General features: G+C 44.1%; 2 protein-coding genes across 4 annotated transcripts; both read right to left on the bottom strand.

Annotated features, from left to right (window-relative positions):
• Positions 1 to 3,537: 3,537 nt before the first annotated feature.
• drc5 (dynein regulatory complex subunit 5) lies at positions 3,538 to 10,084 on the bottom strand. 2 transcript variants are annotated; one of them, XR_013133276.1, is made up of 6 exons: positions 10,063 to 10,084; positions 9,528 to 9,740; positions 8,766 to 9,334; positions 6,731 to 7,180; positions 3,995 to 5,637; positions 3,538 to 3,845 (listed from the first exon to the last, which is right to left on the bottom strand). XR_013133276.1 is itself a non-coding variant. In XM_077017673.1 (5 exons), the coding sequence occupies exons 2-5, from the start codon at positions 9,697 to 9,699 to the stop codon at positions 5,461 to 5,463; spliced, it is 1,368 nt and encodes a 455-aa protein (XP_076873788.1). In that variant the 5' UTR covers positions 9,700 to 9,740; positions 10,063 to 10,084; the 3' UTR covers positions 3,538 to 5,460. The 2 variants fall into 2 exon arrangements, 1 of the variants encoding a protein (XP_076873788.1); XM_077017673.1 differs by having other exon boundaries at positions 3,538 to 5,637.
• Positions 10,085 to 12,926: 2,842 nt separating this feature from the next.
• Positions 12,927 to 17,543, bottom strand: rnf8 (ring finger protein 8, E3 ubiquitin protein ligase). 2 transcript variants are annotated; one of them, XM_077017667.1, is made up of 8 exons: positions 17,299 to 17,543; positions 16,932 to 17,060; positions 16,015 to 16,698; positions 15,090 to 15,152; positions 14,897 to 14,986; positions 14,458 to 14,565; positions 13,509 to 13,720; positions 12,927 to 13,185 (listed from the first exon to the last, which is right to left on the bottom strand). In XM_077017667.1, the coding sequence occupies exons 1-8, from the start codon at positions 17,422 to 17,424 to the stop codon at positions 13,146 to 13,148; spliced, it is 1,452 nt and encodes a 483-aa protein (XP_076873782.1). In that variant the 5' UTR covers positions 17,425 to 17,543; the 3' UTR covers positions 12,927 to 13,145. The 2 variants fall into 2 exon arrangements, with proteins under 2 accessions (XP_076873782.1, XP_076873781.1); XM_077017666.1 differs by having other exon boundaries at positions 13,516 to 13,720.
• Between the last annotated feature and the right edge of the window lie 1,459 nt (positions 17,544 to 19,002).

Here is a 19,002-nt window from a genome sequence, read left to right as displayed (position 1 = left end):
TATGGATCAGTGATCTGCATTTGACACAGTGCCAGGAAAGGGTGCAGTGTCAGGACTGAGTTTATGCACTGCTGATTAGGTGAATTGGCATATTCTGTCATGCTGAGTAAGACCTGCAGAATTACTGTGCTTTTCTCATAGAGCAACCAAGTGTTTTTTCATTTCTCCTCAGACCATAAAATGAGACGGTCTCATTTTCGAAGGGGTTTTCCTGTGATTTCCAGTTCACACATCATTCCAGGAGGGCTTACTTGATGTGGAACAGAGTCAGAAAGCAACTGCCAAAAATGCTAATTTTACATCACATTTTTTCTTCCTTAACTACAGTTGTGATCAAATTTATTCAACCCCCAATGCTGCGAAGGGTTTTATGGAATTCAGTGCACATTTGTAATTGTGTTCATAATGAAATCTTACAAGGACTTGTTAAAGAACTAAATGCAACTAAGATAGCATCAATTTTTTTTGTCATAAAGTATTAAATGACCTTTTTGTGATTTCTTCATTGACACAATTATTCAACCCCTTTACGACTACCACTCCTAAGAACAGAGGTTCATTCCAGTGTTTTCCATCAGGTATTGAAAACATCTGTGGATGTCAACGAGCAGCAATCAAGCATGATAAGCACCAATTAGGCAGATTTAAAAGGACTGTGATACTCAGCTCCTTCTAGACATCTACTGGTGTGTTTCCAAGCATGGTGAAGGCAAGAGAATGGTCCCAGAAGACAAGAGAAGAGGTTATTGCTCTTCACAAGAATGGCAATGGATATAAAAAGATTGCGAAGTTGTTAAATATTCCAAGAGACACTATCGGAAGTATCATTCGCAAGTTCAAGTTAAAGGGCACAGTGGAAACGTTACCTGGTCGTGGCAGAAAGAAGATCCTGACCGCGACTGCTGTGCGCTACCTGAAGCGTAATGTGGAGAAAAATCCCCGCGTGACTGCTAAGGAACTGAAAAAAGACCTGTCAGATGTGGGCACTGAAGTTTCAGCTCAGACAATAAGGCGCGCACTGCATAACGAAGACCTCCATGCCAGAACGCCCAGACGCACCCCTTTGCTGACTCCAAAGAACAAGAAAAGTCGACTGCAGTATGCCAAAAGTCATGTGGACAAGCCACAAAGGTTTTGGAACAGTGTACTGTGGTCAGATGAAACTAAATTAGAACTGTTTGGGACAATGGACCAGCGCTATGTTTGGAGAAGGAAGAACCAGGCTTATGAACAAAAGAACACCTTGCCTACTGTGAAGCATGGCGGGGGGTCAATTATGCTTTGGGGCTGTTTTGCTTCTAATGGTACAGGAAAGCTTCAACGTGTGCAGGGTACCATGAATTCCCTTCAGTACCAGGAGATCTTGGAGGAAAATGTGATGGAGTCAGTCACAAACCTGCGGCTTGGGAGACGTTGGACCTTCCAACAGGACAATGATCCGAAGCACACATCCAAGTCCACTAGAGCATGGTTGAACATGAAAGGCTGGAACATTCTAGAGTGGCCATCGCAATCACCAGACTTAAATCCAATTGAGAACCTCTGGTGGGACCTAAAGAAGGCAGTTGCAGTGCGCAAGCCTAAGAATGTGACTGAACTGGAGGCTTTTGCCCATGAAGAATGGGCTAAGATACCCATAGGTCGCTGCAAGACACTTGTGTCAAGCTATGCTTCACGCTTGAAAGCTGTCATAACTGGAAAAGGATGTTGTACTAAGTACTAAAAAATAATGTCACTAGGGGGTTGAATAAAACTGATAATGATGTGAGCACAGTAAAGACATTTGTGGTTATTCCATCATAAATATTATGTTATGTTTGTCTAATTTATAAGTGCCTCTTTGATATAATTGCAAATAAGATGACTGAAATGATCAAAATCAATGTCAAACTGGCCAAAACACTTTATTTCAGTGGGGGTTGAATAAATTTGATCACAACTGTATTTATAGTGAGTCAGTATGAATAATTTAGTATATGCAAGCCAAAGGACAAGAGAAGCCATTCTTATGTCAAAATAGAATACATCTCATCTTCTTCTCAGATCTCAGCGTGATGGCGATTATTACTAGTTTCTTTTTTATGTATCTTGTATAGTTTTGATGTTTTTTTTATATAACAGCATGAAACAATTCTTGTGATTCCAGTTTTTTTAACAGTAATTTGAAGTGCCTAAAATTTGTTTCTGCATCAGAAGTGTCGTTGGCATGTGTAAGTGTAAGATGTCACGCTCTCGTGTATGTGTGCAGACATTCCCTACTTGAAGCCTCGAGATCACACACGAGGCTCTCGGAGACAGAAGGGGGAAGCCTTCCATTTGTTTAAATGTTTAAATGCCTTTAATTTCAGGTCATTTTGTGAAGACCACTGTATCAGAGCAAAGTAAGAAAAGTAGCTAGTGTACTTTTGATAGTTTTACTTCAGTCACCGTAGCTGTTGTGCCGTTTTAAAATGAATATTTTCAGTAATTGTTGAATGTTAGAGTGTGGTATCTCTTGTGAAAGATAATCAGTTACACAAAATGCATTAGTGAACCATGCTCACCAACAGGTTAAATATGAAACCTTTCACAGGGGTTAGTAGGGACACTACACTTTCTTCCAGTTTTCCAGACTTCTCGAGGCTAAATCTAAAGCTTGAAGTATCTATCCCTCCATGCACTCTTGATGGTGTGGTAATCCATAGCAACAAGGCTGAACTATACCACTGGTCTTCCTGTAAATAATACAGCGGACAGGGACTGAAGATGACACCCACTACACCCCTCTGAATACAGTTAAAGGAACTGCCGACATATGCATGCTTGGCTGTCATGCGTCTCTCCGTGCTACCACTGTACTTTTCAAAGGAGTTTCCTTGCTGGATTGTAATTACCACGCCAAGTCATTCGGGGAAGAAGCCGTGTGCTGTGAGAGATGAACTCGTGCTCAGGTCTCTGTTTCTGTGTTGTGAACTACTTTGTATATAGCGATTTTTGTGGAGGTCACGACAGTTCAAGCGGGATGTATACAATAATGGAGGAAACGCAGGAGAGAAATGATTCAGGACAACAGTGTCACTTTATGTCCCTCATCTGAGACTCCATACATGTTCCCAAGGGTTGCCTAATTCGCCCAGCAACAGCCAACTCTACCAATGGGCTGAACTGGGGCCTTACGTTTCTGCACAGAAGGAACTTCTCTCCATAAAAAACTTGTGCGATTGCTCACTCTGCTCTCATAATGACAACAGGGGAATGTGTAAATAATGAGCTGTGTGACATAGGTGAGTGTAGCTGGCTCCTAGCTAACTGTAGCAAGATGATGTGACTGGCAATTATATGTATCCTCCATGGAAATGTAAAAGGTGCTTGAAGATGGTCCTGGTGAGGGCTGAGGTTCCCGCCGCCCTCTTCACCCTAACTCAAATTCTCCTTCAGCAAACATTTTCCATAACTTGTTTCCAACTGTGTTGTCCTAAACGTGTAAGAAAACGAGTGATGTTTTACTATTGTTGAAAAATGGAAACATAGATAGGAGATGTTTTCTTTTGCCACTGGTTATGCTGTTGGATATTTCATGACTGTCTGACTACTGACTGTCTAGCAGAAGTGTAGATTCAAACAGGCATCACCGAAATCAAGCACTCTGAGTCAACTACCAGTCAAGATTGTGTTAATTTATTTCACAATTTGTCATTGTAGCCTTCCATTACACTTCAAAAAGCATTCCACTGCCTACTTAATACTCTGAACATAAAGAATTGCTGGTTAACAGCTGGTGAAGAGTTGATGGTATAAACACCTTTTCTGCTGTCGTCAGCGAGATATTTCAAGAAATGCACAGAACCGATCAACACACATCGAACCTGCAAACACGATGTTGCCTTTTCAGAATGTGGCATGTAATAGTTTGGAGTCTGAACACGTGTTAAGTTGAAGAAAACTCAATAAAGCATAATCTGACTTGAAAGGTGCTCACTTTCATTTCACTGATGGAACAAATGTATTTGTTTACCTTGCATGTGAAAATCTCCTAAGAAGCTCAGCCTGGCCTACGATGTTGGGAAGATAAATCTACTGAAGGAAGTGTTGATAAGCTGTCCTGAGATGTCGTGAGATGTCCTGAGGTGTTGTTCAGTTTGCACACTAGCTTTCCAAATCGATCCAACAGCATTTTCACACTTCAGGTGTGATCACTGTGATAATGTATGCACCCTAAGACTGTACAAACCATTGTGGTAGAACATTTTGGGGGTGCAGCATATCCTAAAATGGATTAAGGCACATGTATACAGTTATTTTAATCTTAAGATACAAAGACACAAGCATGTGTGTATGCGTGTCCATTAGAATTCAAATGCTGTGCCCCTGGAAACTGTATCGTGTGGACTGGGCGGACGTGATGCAAATGCAGGTGTTTGAAGAGTTTATTAAAGCGACAAGACAAACAACTGAATAGAGGAGTAAGACCAGGTAAAGGGGAACACACACAACCAGGGAGTTCACAAACGAGGACACGGTAAACACGACTAGCTTACGACGGCTGACACACACGGTTACAACAGATATCAAATACAACGCAAATGGGCAACAGACGAACGGGATTAACATAAGAACCAAGGCAAACATAACAAGAGGCAACTCAAGTACATGGACAACAAGAACGAATAAACAATTAAACGTTACAACTGGGAGACATGGGCAACGTGGAAAACAACGGATAACCAGACACATTAGACACAGACAACCAAGGAAACTAGGAGAGGGAATATACAGACAACGAACATACACATACCGTAAAACATGACAAACCAAAGAACGAACCGGGAATAAAGGAAGCGAGAGAGAGAGAGAGAGAGGGAGGGGGAGGGAGAGAGAGAGAGAGAAAAACAGTGGGCGGAACAGGCAGAGTAACACATGGACAATTTACAATAACCGACAATGGAACTGGGGAAACACGGGGATTATGAACACAGACTAAATGGGAAATTAACAAGACACAAGTGAGAACGAGAAAAGACGCAGGGACACAAGGTACAGGGGCGTGACACACAGAAGGGAAACCAGGAAACAATGTGGGATTAGGGCAGACAACACAGGACTGGGGCGGAGGGCGGAGCTAAATGTGACGGAAACAGATCCATAATCCGAAGGTCTTCGACCCATCAGCTAGTCATCTCTTGGTGTCTCAAATACTTTAGAACCCCATGGAATGAATGTTATTATTTAAACATCTACTTTTTCATCTACATCTACTCAATCTCCCCCTCCCTTGTAATCTCACTCACATTTTTACTCACTCACTCACATTTATGTTTCTGACCTTCCCTCACCTAGTCATTCCCTGGTCAAGACAGAAATGTAAGATCCTGCCTCATCCACTGCAGGCACATAAACACACAGCTAATGATCCTAAAAGGTGATCCCTTCCTAAGGACGTCTTTAATAAACCTGCCCGTGACGCGCACACAGCGGGGCAGCTCACTGGGGCGTGGCGGAGGCCCGCGGCGTCTGTCTGCACTGGGCTCTGATCCGGTTGGTGCACAGTCTCTGGCTGATGCAGTTCTGGTTCTCCAGGCTTATGTTGGTGAGGCGAACGTCGCACTCCAGCAGGCTGCCATTGTGAGACATCCCCTCCTCCAGAACCTTCCCACCATCCTGGAGGGCAGAAAACAAGACGTCTGCTTTTAAAGCGAAGCAACTGCTAACCCCACGCCCAACATTTAGGATGTAAACTGCTGGTGCTGATTACATAACAGCTACTTGGAGTGGAATTCTCAAATGCAAAATAATAATGACATTAATGGAGGATGTAAAATGTCAAAATAATTAATAAGATGTTATAATTAACAAACAAACATCAGTATTGGTGTAAACAGTGATGAGAAGCAAACTTATCTTACACAAGCGAATAAAAACTCATGTCATGCAAATGTATGTGTTTCCCCATCTCCCCATAACATTAACATCCACTGAAAGGAAATAGGGCCTTGCCAGGTAAGTAAACATGTCCATAATTTACATCAGCACGACAGATCACGAGATCTGGTGTTCTGATTCATGGTAGCTTTGCTGTTAGCTACCGCTTAATTCTGACATGAGAGGCTGGAGCAAAAAAGCAGACGTGAATGTTAAACGGCAAACGTTTCGCACTCCAAGGATTAACTGCAGTGTCACACCACTCCCTCTCGTCCAGAGAAGTAGGAGTGTGTTTCGTTCTGTGCTGCAGCAGATTGTTCCAAGGTCAGAGCAGTGATGAACATGCGTATCATATTATGCACTCTTCAAACATTCTGACCAAACATCGGTCTAATGTTTTAATGTTTCTTGGTCAAATGGAGCCAGAGCTTTCTCCTGAATAAGGGAATTAATCCTAATACAATTTCACTCTGAATGAGGAGCTGGCCGAAAGGGGGGGGGGGGGGGGGGGGAGATGACAAAATCCAGAGAGCTGTGGGGGCTGATAAGACGCCCAGAGAGCCATAATCTCCCCTCCACTGTTCCGCTTGTCAGGGCACTTCCAACCCGGCTCTATCAATAATTAAGCACGCATTACCGCTGGATCAACGAGAACTAATCTATTCACGTCCGCATTTGAAAACTGAGATGCTCCAGAGAGGCGAGTTCTGAGCACATAGGTGTTAAGATGAAGTCTTAACATGTGGACAAAACGTGTATATATATATATACAATGACATGATCAAAGAAGTTATTGTCTTATACCCGCTTAAGCGCTCAAAGCAAGACTCACCACTCCCAGCCTGTTACAGGCCAGGTTAAGGTTCCTCAACGTGGAGTTCTGCACTAAAGCATGAGCCAGCGCTGTGGCTGTGGGCTCTGTCATCTCATTGGCCCCCAGATGAAGGTTCATCAGGGTTTGGTTGCTCACCAGGGCCTGAGCCATGGCCTGCCCGCCCTCATCCCCTAGCCTGTTGAGTCTCAGATTAAGGGAGACGAGGGGGGGGTTCTTAGATAGGGCGTGGCCTAAGGCCTGGGCCCCCGGGCCCCTGATCTGGTTGTCACAAACGACCAGCCTCTCCAGACGGCTGCGGTTGAGGAGTTTGCCGATGGCTCTCGCTCCTCGGTCCCCTACGAGGTTGTGAGAGAGATCCAGCTCCAGCAGGGACGGGTGGTCCAGCAAGGACCTCACCAGCACACGACACTTCTCATCATCCACTTTGCTCCGATGGATCCTGAGTACCTGTTCAGGAGAGACACCACAAACATCAGCTGTGTACAACGGCCCTTTGGCTTAACGTAATGCACCGCTTTGCCTACACCACCTTTTAAAAGGAGGGGTTCACATAAAACACAGGGCGTCTTTTGCTCTGTGGCTAGCTTTACTTAACCAAGGAGCTGCTTGTTAAATATGCAAGAGTGCAGTACCAGGAGCCATGGAGAATGGAGGGGAGAAACGGCTGGGTGTGAAAACACATCAAGGATAATAGAAAGTAGGAAGTATTGAACAGGAAATGGCTGGGAGTTTCAGGTGTGACCTTCCCAAATGTTACTTACTGCACGATACCATTTAGCTCATGTTCACCTTTCGAGAAGACACGAAACTGTTTAGTTACAATATACGGTACTGGCGGAAAGTTAGGGATATTTGTGTTAGGGTGGCATTTCAGGTTGAACCCAAATAGCCTTTACAGATGAACGTCATATGCCATTCTCTAAACCTTTGAATGCAAATGTCCAACTGTTCAATGTTTCAGTACTTCTCTAACAAGAAGAAGTCAATCGCACAACAACAAAATTTACAAAAGGTTTATGGTCCATGAATCGACCAATACACTTCCTGGATCAATTAGAATTGGTATTTAAACAGTCCTCCTCATCATGCTGTTCACATTTTGACATCATGAGACCACGGACCAACAGCACCTCGCCCCTGTGAGGCTTCAAACAGGATGTTCTCAGACGGAAGTGGCCATTGAGCTTAGAGTGTCACAGAGTGTCATCAGCAGGACGTCCTTGGGCCACATCCCACGCTGATGACCGCTCCATTGTGAAAAGTCCCCGGCGGAACCAGATGAACGCCACACGACTCCAGGAACATATAAGGGAGATGAGAGACACACAGGTGTCACGTCAGACCATTCAGAACCATTTATACCAGAATGCTCTGCGTGCTAGACGACATGCAAGCGTGCGTGACCACACCAGCAGACACAGGCGTCATCGTCTTGCTCGAGTCAAGTGTAGAGGCTCGTAACTCTGTACCCCTGAACCCCAATGACCTGAGCCCTTCAACAAGAGTGGGATGCCAGGCCTCAGCAGACAATAAGTCAACTTGTGAACAGCACGAGATGTCATTGTCAAGCAGTAATTGATGCACATCTCAAGTTATTGAGACGTTGACATTTTTTGGTGGGGTAAACCCAACACTGTTGTTGGCTTTTGTTTCAATCAATTGTTTGAGATTAGGAAATCACCATTGCATGCTTCTACTTAAATGTCTTAATTTCATAATATATCACTGTAGCACGAACATTTTACATTTTACATAGATTCACCTGAAAGCCAAATATCCCTAACTTTATGTGAGTAGTGTATGTTCTATCTTACTGGATGTTATTTTTCAGTTTATGGCATCTGTAGTTACATTTTTGGTAGCACTTTGCCAGCCAATAACCTGATATTGTCCTTCCACTGTTTTATCATTTAATTGCATAAAATGACTGGTGACAGGAGCACTCTTGAATGGTTAAACAGGTTTGCCTGGACGCTATTTTCTGCAGGTAAACACGATGGAAGGAAGCTCATCCAAAATTATCCATATGAACCTTTAAGGACCTGCAGGACTTCAAGGCTTTGGCCAGCGAATCGCAGTCACGGAAGGTGAACTCAAACAGGTTCCATTCGAAATTCATGCCGCACCCATTGACCCCATAAACCAGCTGCAGTTCCTCCAGGTTGCTCAGCTTGTCCAGCAGAATGCCGAAGTCAAAGTGGTCCACCGAGGGTCCCTCGTGACCTACATCACTGGCGAACTCTGAGCTATCGTCCTCCTCAAACTTTGGCGGCTCCCTGATGGGTGGCAGGAGCTGAGAAATCTTCAACCTCCTCACGTAGTTTTGACATTGCGGCACGACCTCCAGCACTGACTCCGGGTCAGTCACGTCCGGGATGAAGAGTTCGATGATGTTCTCCAGATGACGTTCGAACAGCATGCGTTTCCAGCTGCTGCCGTACTCAGAGACGTCGCACAGCCCCCAGCGGCTCTCACAGCATCTCTTCCAATAAGCCTCATCGCTGACCAGGTTAGCTGTTACACTCAGGGGCAGAGACGTGGACAACTTCTCCAGGACGTAGGCCCTGTGGTCAGGAAGAAGCTCGTCAAGAATGGGTTTCTCTGGAATATATCAAATAAGCAAAACCTTTTAATAACATTTTAAGAAGCAAAAAAACCAGACTGGCTTTCATGAAATTCACCAAAACCTTAATTTTATCAACCAAATCACAATAATCGTTACAGTATAAGTCTTAATTGTATTTATAGATATGTTTGTACATTTTTAAACCAATAACAGTGGAAAGAGTATCACCTTGAAAATGTTTGACTATGTTCTGAAGACACAGGTTGGCTAGTGAAGGCACCACAGCTAGAGACCACTCAGGATCCTCGGCAAGGACCCGGCGCGTTTGTCGGGGGTGAGTCGCTCTCTCTCTCCATGTCTGGTTTAATCCAGCTGGATACTTGCCTTTGGTCAAATACATCTCTGGCACATTTGCTTGCGACTGTTATTCCAATAAAATGTCTGTTTAGGGGGGGGGAACATAATTCATGTGAAAAATCTTCTCTGGAGTATCTGTTAGATAAGATCACTAGCTAATCATCTGGTTAGCTAGCTAGCTAAACTAGCTACGTCAAGTTAGGCCTAGACTAAAGTTCATTTAGCTAACCTAGCTCATCTTAAACTGAGTAAGATAGCTAGCTGTATTAACAAAACATGAACAACTTGTTTTAATGCATTGTTTCATACACGTGTACGTTATTCAATGGTTTATTTGGCTAATGAAGTGTTTTAAGACAGTACAAGAATTACATGTGCAATTACATCTTAACCAGCGACACATTACCTTCAGCGTGCGCGGCGTCGGGGGTTGTCATGGTAACGTGCAAGCGCGCGCGCACTCGAGCGCAGCCCCGCGCGCCGTCTCGCCTCACCGGCCTGTGTGCCACAAAAGAGCCAGTCCGATAAGCAATAATGTTATAGCTTTTACATGATTTATAATAAATGGCTATGAGAAATTCAAGCTGCAGGTCTGGTTGACCGTTTTAATTCACATTGGCTATTATATGAGTCTCTCAAACAGGCTTTAAATTAGTGTTGTGTTTTCCTAGATGGGCCAGTCATACTACAGACATTCAGGTACTGGGAGAACCGAGTCTATGTACAGTTATAGCTTATCAACGAATACATTTCTTACATTTCTCCAGTTTTGCATTTGAAGTTTCCGAGAATTAGAAAACGTTAGAAGGTTAGGAGAACACTAAATTGTTGTCAGTATATCACTAACGGTGAGCAAAGACCCAGGGACATTGTGAAAGGATGAGAATGGGAATTGGTATTTGTCTCATGCTTAAGGAAAAAAGATCATGCAAAATTGTGGAAATCTCATTACAATCTCATCAAATCTTAAGAAATTCACAAATGAAGCATGATGATTGATGGGACCTTCCCGAAAAAAACACCTGAAAGACCACAACACCTGGGGGGTTTTATAATGAAACGCATAAGGGAGCTTGACATACTGGAAAATGCTTGAATTTTAACGTCAGAGTTCCAGGCCTGGAAAGTCCTGACATTTTGGAGAAAGTGCTTGAAAATGCTTGAAATTCCGCATTTACTTTACAATAAATAACTATCTGACTAAATAGGTTCAGAGCGTAAAATAAAAAAGGTTTCGCTCGCCTCCACGTACGTGTGATCCCGGTTCTGTCTGGTGATCCAGGAGCAGTTGGCCCATAGGAACCGGTGTGGACCCGCATAAAGACGCTACACATGATATTCGCCATTAACGTTTCTATGCATAAATAAGAGCTAGACTTTAATTATCCATCACAGCAAACAGCATTATCTATGTCCAAAGACACAGTGGCTCAAGGGTGTTAATTATTTTAAATACGATACACACTGGCTATACCGAAGTTCACCTCTGACCACATGACTTCACAGTATTACAGCAGTATTAGGCCCTATGTCTAAATATCTAGTTAGGACAAAACTAGAATGAACTAAGTTATAATCACTGTAACTCACAGGATTGAAATGTCTGGTTAACTCTTTTATTTTTGTGATTTATCTAACTGTGTAAGCTATTCTATATGAAGCACATGTCTCATTCAACAAGGGTTATTTTAATAAGGGGACAACACCAGCTCTTTTTGCCCCCAGATGCAACATAGTTTTACCACTTCTGTGTTTTTTAATATGGCTAAAGAAAATTTATTATTCTATTGCATTGTAAAGAAATGAAGCAGCTTGTGTGGGGCTGCTGTCTGTCGGTCAGGTTCCTCACCGTCATCATTCATTTACCACAGCTGAAATGTGCTGGAAAAACTTGAAAATGGTCCGTGAAAGTGCTTGAATTTTACCTTGTAAAAGGTGTATGAACCCTGAAGTACTGAAGACCATTTATTGCAAACATTTGCAACATACGCACAGGTTATGAGTCAGTTTCCCTGAGAACCAGTCTTGCGCTTGCAAGAATCTGTTACAAAGACCAATTTTGCATAATGCAAAGAGCTTTGCATCATTTTCACTAAATGAACATAAACAACCGGCATGCTAGCTCTCAATCTTTATGAAACTAGAAATACAAACTGGGAGTTGAAACCGTCTCATCTCTGGACGTTATAGCACGTGCGTCAATACAGATGTCTCGTGAAACGTCTAGTATCTAGTGTTTTTGCAAATTCATGTTTGTAGTCAAGATTCTATTATTAAACTGTAATCAGAACTGGATGTGTATTGTGAAACTACGGATATATCTCAGACAGAAAGGGTCTGCAGTGACTGTGCTAACCTTCCATGGGAAGTGGCACTGGGAGATGTGTGTGATGGCTGACACGGTCATACTTCACTAAGGGCCAAATTTAATCAGTTGTCACCTGTTCAAATTTGCTTCTCTCCTGCAACTTCTAAACCAGCCTTCATCCTTATACTGTACTAAACCAACACAGCCAAGATTTACTTTTCGTCCATTTTAAAATGTGGTATGAAATGTAAAATATCTTGATCCAGCAGGACTATGAATACCACAAGGCTGTGCCCTATATTTCTGAGGCCAAGTTTTTCCATTATAGTCGAATAACTCTGAATCTAAATGAGGCCAAATTACTGGAAAAATCCATTAAGACAGGAGTTGTGGTTCATAATGTTGCTGACATGGTTATCAAAAAAGGGGGAATTGAGAGTGAAAGAGAATGGCTCTCTAGGGGAAAATCACTAATTTAATGACCCTCAGCTGACATTTGGCCAGAAACAAAGTCTCATCGAACAAAGGTCAAACTACACAGGCCTCTATTCTGACTCCATGAGTCTGTGCAGTTTAGTCAAATTCTGTCTTACCAATCAAAGTGATTTTAGTTTAACAGCTGAATCTACTCAACGCTACTGAATGTAGTGGAAAACATCGTTATGTTTTTGAGGTCTTTTACATATACACCCACAAGGTCAAATATTTCCTCTCCACATCATGCGAATGCAGGTGCAAGATGTTTATGATAAAAATACCAAGCCATTAATATGATGCTGCCCTCTTGTGGTAAGCTCAATACACAAACTTCACCTTCCCCATTTCAGTAAACACATGTACAGGTAATTATGTTGGAAATAACTTATCAAATGTTTGGGTAAGCATTATGCACAAATAGCAGAGATAAAACATGACTGTGGAGAACATTATATGCTTTCAGTAATTATCAAGAGTATAAGAGCTTCGTGCAAAACAAATGAGGGTGCTTTATTTATACGAGAAAAAGAAAACTAACAAACGATCAACAAGAACAGCATTTTTTTTTACATTCTTAAGAATTCATGTGTTTGTCCAGAAAACAACTATTCTTGATTCTATACATCATCTCCATACAAAATAAAAGCCTGGGGTTGACGAGGGAGCATTCCACGAGTAGTCACTTGTCACTGGTGTGGTTCTTCTTAGTTCCTGGCCTTCCTACGGACACGGCTTCTCGCTGACCTGTGGGGACACACACACAAAGGCTCAGTCCAGCACTGTTAGAGGACCAGTCACGTGCTGTCATTCACCTCAGTTCAGCCCCGTCTCATTTCACGTTCGATTCCCTCCCATCAGCCGATCGTCAAACCCTTCGCGCGGCCGATCACGCGCGCTACGGCGGGGAAGACGGCTACGACGGGACCGCGGAGCTTTTCTCGAAAGTTCCAGTCCTACACGTGGCTGAAACGTGACAGTCAAAAAAAAAGGTCCTGGTCCTGAAACACGACCTACCTACAAAGGAAAGGCGGGCGTGAAGCAGGGTTACGGGTCACGTGAGCACGCACCTCTCACCTTTCCTCTGGGTGACGAGCGCCTGCCTCCTGTCTCGCATTTCGGCGCTGAGGTTCTCCACCATGCGGTCGATGCAGTTGTCCAGGACGAGGGAGCGGGTCTGGGCCGCGATGGGCTGCCTGCAGATCGGACACTCGTCCTTCCGCCGGCGCCAGTCACGGATGCAGTGCTGGCAGAAGCTGTGGGCGCAGCTCAGCGTCACGGCCTGGGCACAGAGGGGCGGAGTCACAGGGGGGGCGGAGTCACGGGCCCAGCCGTTAAGCACCTGCTCATAATGCACCTGCTTAGTCATAAACTAAGGAAGGAAAATCTTTTTTTCTATACATATTTTTTTAAAAAGGTGAAATTTAAAACCAAAATTTTTGTTTCTGCTTCTGTAAGGCGATCTCTAAATTTACGATGGGCTTCTTCGGCTGTTTATTCATCCATGAGAAACGAAGTCCTGTTGAGCAACATCTATTCTGAATGAACCCGATGAGGTTCTAGTTTGGTTCCTGGTTGAGCACCTCTGACAAAACCCTGAAACATTCACGCCCGAAGCACTTGGAAGTTTTGCCAAATGTCAGTGTTCATCACAAGGAAGGGAAACACCTCCACTTGTCTTGAAATAACATTCCACGAATAACTCCAATAACTGCATAACATGAATAACCACAAATGAAACAGCCTACAGCTATTTAAACATTGGTGGCTCTCTCCTACACTTTTTTTTCCAGCTGTGCGACCTCAGAGAGTAATTTCTTACTGCAGTGGAACACTACCAGGCACAACCGGGTATTCCTCCACCATACACTGTTAAGAGTGCTCGGACGGACCCGGCTCAGTTCAGGTTAAGCAGCTGAAATGCCACACGGGATGGTGCGGCAGGGCAGAGTAAGAAGAACGTCTACACTGGGGAAATCAGGGGAAGCAGCTCAAAGCAGCAGTGCACCATGACCAGACCTCGATGAAGAGCTCAGAACAGATGATGCACTGTAATTCATTTTCCAGGACTTCGGTCATCTGCGTCACCACCTCCTCCTTCTGGGCCTTTGCCTTTTCTTTCTCTTCCTGCAGGAAACAGAACCCTGTGCTCAAACAAGCGGCGCTGGACGACATCAGTTCCTTTATCCAACAGGAATTTGTCCAATGTTATCTGATATTCTCAATGAACATCGTCATCAACAGACATATGTAAATCATTTTTACATTTCAGGAAAAGTTGATGGCTAAACTCTGCCTCTTCCATGGTCTCTCCCCAATTTCTTAAAATGTTAGGTTTTACCCATTGCTTTAAAAGATTATCAGGCAGTGAACGTCTTCATTCACTCCTTGGGAAGAACATCATACAGGGGTTAAGATGTGTACATGCTGTTACGTTTCCTCACTGCAGAGGCGTTACCTTGGTAACTTCCAGTTCTTTATCTTTGGCTTGAAGAACCTCCTGAAATCCTTCTCTTGCGTGTCGGAGCTCGTCTATTACTTTCCGGTGCTGTAATGGGTGTTAAACAAAACAAAAGCAGGATATCTTTGGCCTCTTTTCCCAAACATGAAATACATGTCCTACAAGCAAGCGAGCAAACGACTACCGCTACCTCCTTTAACGCCTCTTCTAACTGTTTCTTCAAGCCATCTTCTTTCGGCTGGGCATTCTCCACCTTCAATAAAAAACACTGTTTAGAATGCATATTCATTCACCATGTGCTGGGAAAAAAGCACAAACAAAAAAAATTAAGAGCCAAGAAGAAGAGAGGAGGAGTAGAGGAGAAGAGAGGAGGAGTAAAGGAGAAGAGAGGAGGAGTAGAGGAGAAGAGAGGAGGAGTAAAGGAGAAGAGAGGAGGAGTAGAGAAGAAGAGAGGAGGAGTAAAGGAGAAGAGAGGAGGAGTAGAGAAGAAGAGAGGAGGAGTAAAGGAGAAGAGAGGAGTAAAGGAGAAGAGAGGAGGAGTAAAGGAGAAGAGAGGAGGAGTAAAGGAGAAGAGTGGAGGAGTAGAGAAGAAGAGAGGAGGAGTAAAGGAGAAGAAGAGTGGAGGAGTAAAGGAGAAGAAGAGAGGAGGAGTAAAGGAGAAGAGAGGAGGAGTAAAGGAGAAGAAGAGAGGAGGAGTAAAGGAGAAGAAGAGTGGAGGAGTAGAGAAGAAGAAGAGAGGAGGAGTACAGCAGAAGAAGAGTGGAGGAGTAAAGAAGAAGAGAGGAGGAGTAGAGGAGAAGAAGAGTGGAGGAGTAAAGGAGAAGAGAGGAGGAGTAGAGGAGAAGAAGAGTGGAGGAGTAAAGGAGAAGAGAGGAGGAGTACAGCAGAAGAAGAGTGGGGGAGTAAAGAAGAAGAGAGGAGGAGTAGAGGAGAAGAAGAGTGGAGGAGTAAAGGAGAAGAGAGGAGGAGTACAGCAGAAGAAGAGTGGGGGAGTAAAGTAGAAGAGTGGACGCATATTCTGGTTGAGTGTGTGCATTTACGCTATATGGTGCGATGACCACACGCTCCTACAAAAACAACCAAACAAAACAACCCAGCGGTTGACAGCCGCTCACCTCCAGTCTCCGCTCTTCCTCGCAGACAGACCTCTCCAGGAGGTCCACACGCTGCAGGGCCTGTTCCTGCTGTGAGCTCATCTGGCCCCGGAGCACCTCCAGCTGCTCCTGAAGTGCCTGCATCCTCTGCTGCTGGCTGGGACTGGCGGACCCCTGCAGCTCGGCCGCCCTCCGCTGGGTCTGCCCCATGCGCTCCTTCAGCGCCCGCAGGTTGTCGTTGTAGCGTCGCAGGGCAGCGATCTGCTGCTGGCCGACGCCACGGTCGGTTGTGTCTCCGGTCGGGCCGCTGGTTCCGGCCTGATCTGGGGGCCCAGGGGTAGGACCGGTACCGTGCTCCGCCAGAGCGGCCGGGCAGGGCCTGGCATTTGACTTGTCCATGTCCGAGGAGCGATAGAGCTTAGAACCGGAGTCCGGCGTGGTGGTGAGCAGTCCCGTTTCATCGGTGGTAAACTTGCGCTTAGCCTTGTTGGGCTTTGGGAGGGAGGCAGTGCCGCTGGCTTCACAGACTACGGTCTTTGTCAGGAAATGTTTTATTCTGCTGAGAATGCAGTGATCGAGGATATACTCAAACTCGACCGGGTTGTCGTCTAAAGGAACCCCAAACCTTATGGTATCGCCCTGCTGTACAGGGTGGGGTTTGCTGGGGGGTATCCGTGCTCCGTTCACCCAAACTCCATTCATGCTCTGAAACAGTAGGAGGAAAAGGTCCATAACTATACTGAAAATTATCCAAACTTATGCAATATAGCCAAGAGGAATATGACAGGCAAAGAGTACGGTCACACACACACAACATAAGCAAAAATAGGCAAGCTACATCTGTTTTTACACACTTTACAGTGTGCATTTGTGCCTAAACTTGTAAAAAATGTCTTTCCAAGAAAATAACCTGACCTACGTAAGTTACAGTACTGTACCTCATTGTCAGTCACCGTCCACTGGCCGTCCTCCGTCTGCTTCAGCACACAGTGGTTTCTGGAGATCATCAGCGGATACCTCGCTGACAGAATCTGATGTGTGACATTTAGTCCACGACCAATTGTGACCTGTGGCAGAAAACAACACAGAAAAGGAGAGCAGCTAATTATTGAAGCTAGCTAGCTAACTATAGTCGTCTACCCTTTAGCTTTAGCTGTGACTGGAGCTTTAATGGACCAAAATATTTGTTTTTAACATTAAGTTAACCTATCTGATAGGATAAACGAATCAAACTGGGTAATAATTTACTATTAGATCTATATGTGGACATTCCCACAGAAGCTAGCATGAGCTAGCTGCGTTTACCTCAGACTTCTCGAAGAGACGCAGCCAGCCACCATTCTCTCCAGCTCGTTTTAAACACCATATTTTGCCATTGGCGGGACGGTCTTGCTCGGAGGGTAATAAGGGTTCTTCTTCAACCCCATCCATAATTACCGCGCCATACAGCTATGTGGAATTAACTAGCGGACGCGCCACACTTTCTTGAGAAAGTCACCATAGTCACAGTCTGGAGGTCCGCCAGGGGGCGCGAGAGGCCGCGCGCGCACACAACAACAACAGAGCCGCTGATGTCACGCGCCACGAAGTTCGCGCGGAATCGCGCGAGTGGAACGAGACTGGGCAGATCGCGCACCGTCCATTTCAAAATAAAGGTTCCATCAAACGCATCACTTTAAATAGCGTTTAGGATGAGAGAAAATATATTGAGAATGTGGACGTTTAGCAAAAATGTTGTCCCTGTGGTTATAAGTTTCAGGACTCTAGTAGATCCCAGGAATTATAACATCAATTTCAGGCCAGAAGATCGCAATCGCAGGAACAGCAAAAAGTCTGGTATAACGCCCAAGTGTGAGGAGAAAGAAATGACCACCCAGCAGAAGAGTGAGACAGGACCTCATTTCAATTCATTAAGCTTTATTGGCATGATCTTATTTACACTGTCAAAAACTTTCAACCCTACCTATATAGAAGTCAGGTGTCAGGAGTCAGGCAAAGTGGTCAACCAATTACATTAAATATTTAATTAACTACAAAGGAATTACTAATCCAGGACCAGGAGTTCTAAAGTATGTCCTGTGATAGTGCAGGCCAGTGGTGCAGGCCAATATTCATAGACAATTTGTCCAACATCCTTACACAAAAGCTACACTCACATGGTCCACTGCTCACTGGTGTCACAATGACCAGAACAATACAAACATGTTCGAAGACACTGTTTCTCTCTCAGTGCTGCTGGTGGACGTCATCTCAACTCAACGCTCTCTGTATCAAAGAGTCCTGTCCCAGTTTGTGGCTAAAACACAAACATATCTGTCACAAACTCCAAGCATGTATTCAGCTGAAACCATGTTGTCTATAAGACCACATTATTATTATCTTTTTTTAATCTGAAGGAGACTTGAAAGCTTGAAATATAACAGCGAGTTGTGGTAGATGTGATTGTATACAAAACAAGTAAAATGAAAGCCATGTTATGATAAGTTATGGTAAATCTTATCACCATGAGGTTAAGACTTTAGTCAATTTATATGCCATTTCACAAGATAATATTAGACATTTCATACATTACAGCATTAACTGTTGTTACTCTCCCTAAATGATTTCTGCCATGATGTAATGGAGGTACCCTGCTCCTGACCAGATTCTGATCTAGTCTTCTGTTGTCTCTCTCTGCTTTTTCTCTGGTCTTCTTTTTCCAGTGGTGCAAGCTAATTGTAGGGGAAATGTTCTTATTGTTGAATATGACCTGCTTTATATCGTGGTTCAATCTAAGGGCTTAAAAGCTGCAGTGTTGAGTCACATAAAACGGTCTGAAAAACATTCCGTGCGCATGGTTATGTGCAATATCTCTGACAGCCACCAGATGGCATTATCGGCTGCAAGCTGAGAAATTTAAATATGAGCCACCACATTCTTCCTATTCTTCCAGAGGCCGTATCAGGGGTATTCCGCTCAAGTTTCATACGTTAAGAAAGGATTTTTAAAAACCTTTGGTTTACAGAAGAG

The sequence above is a fragment of the Brachyhypopomus gauderio genome, chromosome 9 (assembly GCF_052324685.1).
Source record: "Brachyhypopomus gauderio isolate BG-103 chromosome 9, BGAUD_0.2, whole genome shotgun sequence".
In the NCBI taxonomy this organism is placed as follows: Eukaryota; Metazoa; Chordata; class Actinopteri; order Gymnotiformes; family Hypopomidae; genus Brachyhypopomus; species Brachyhypopomus gauderio.
This window is presented reverse-complemented; position numbering and strand designations above follow the sequence as displayed.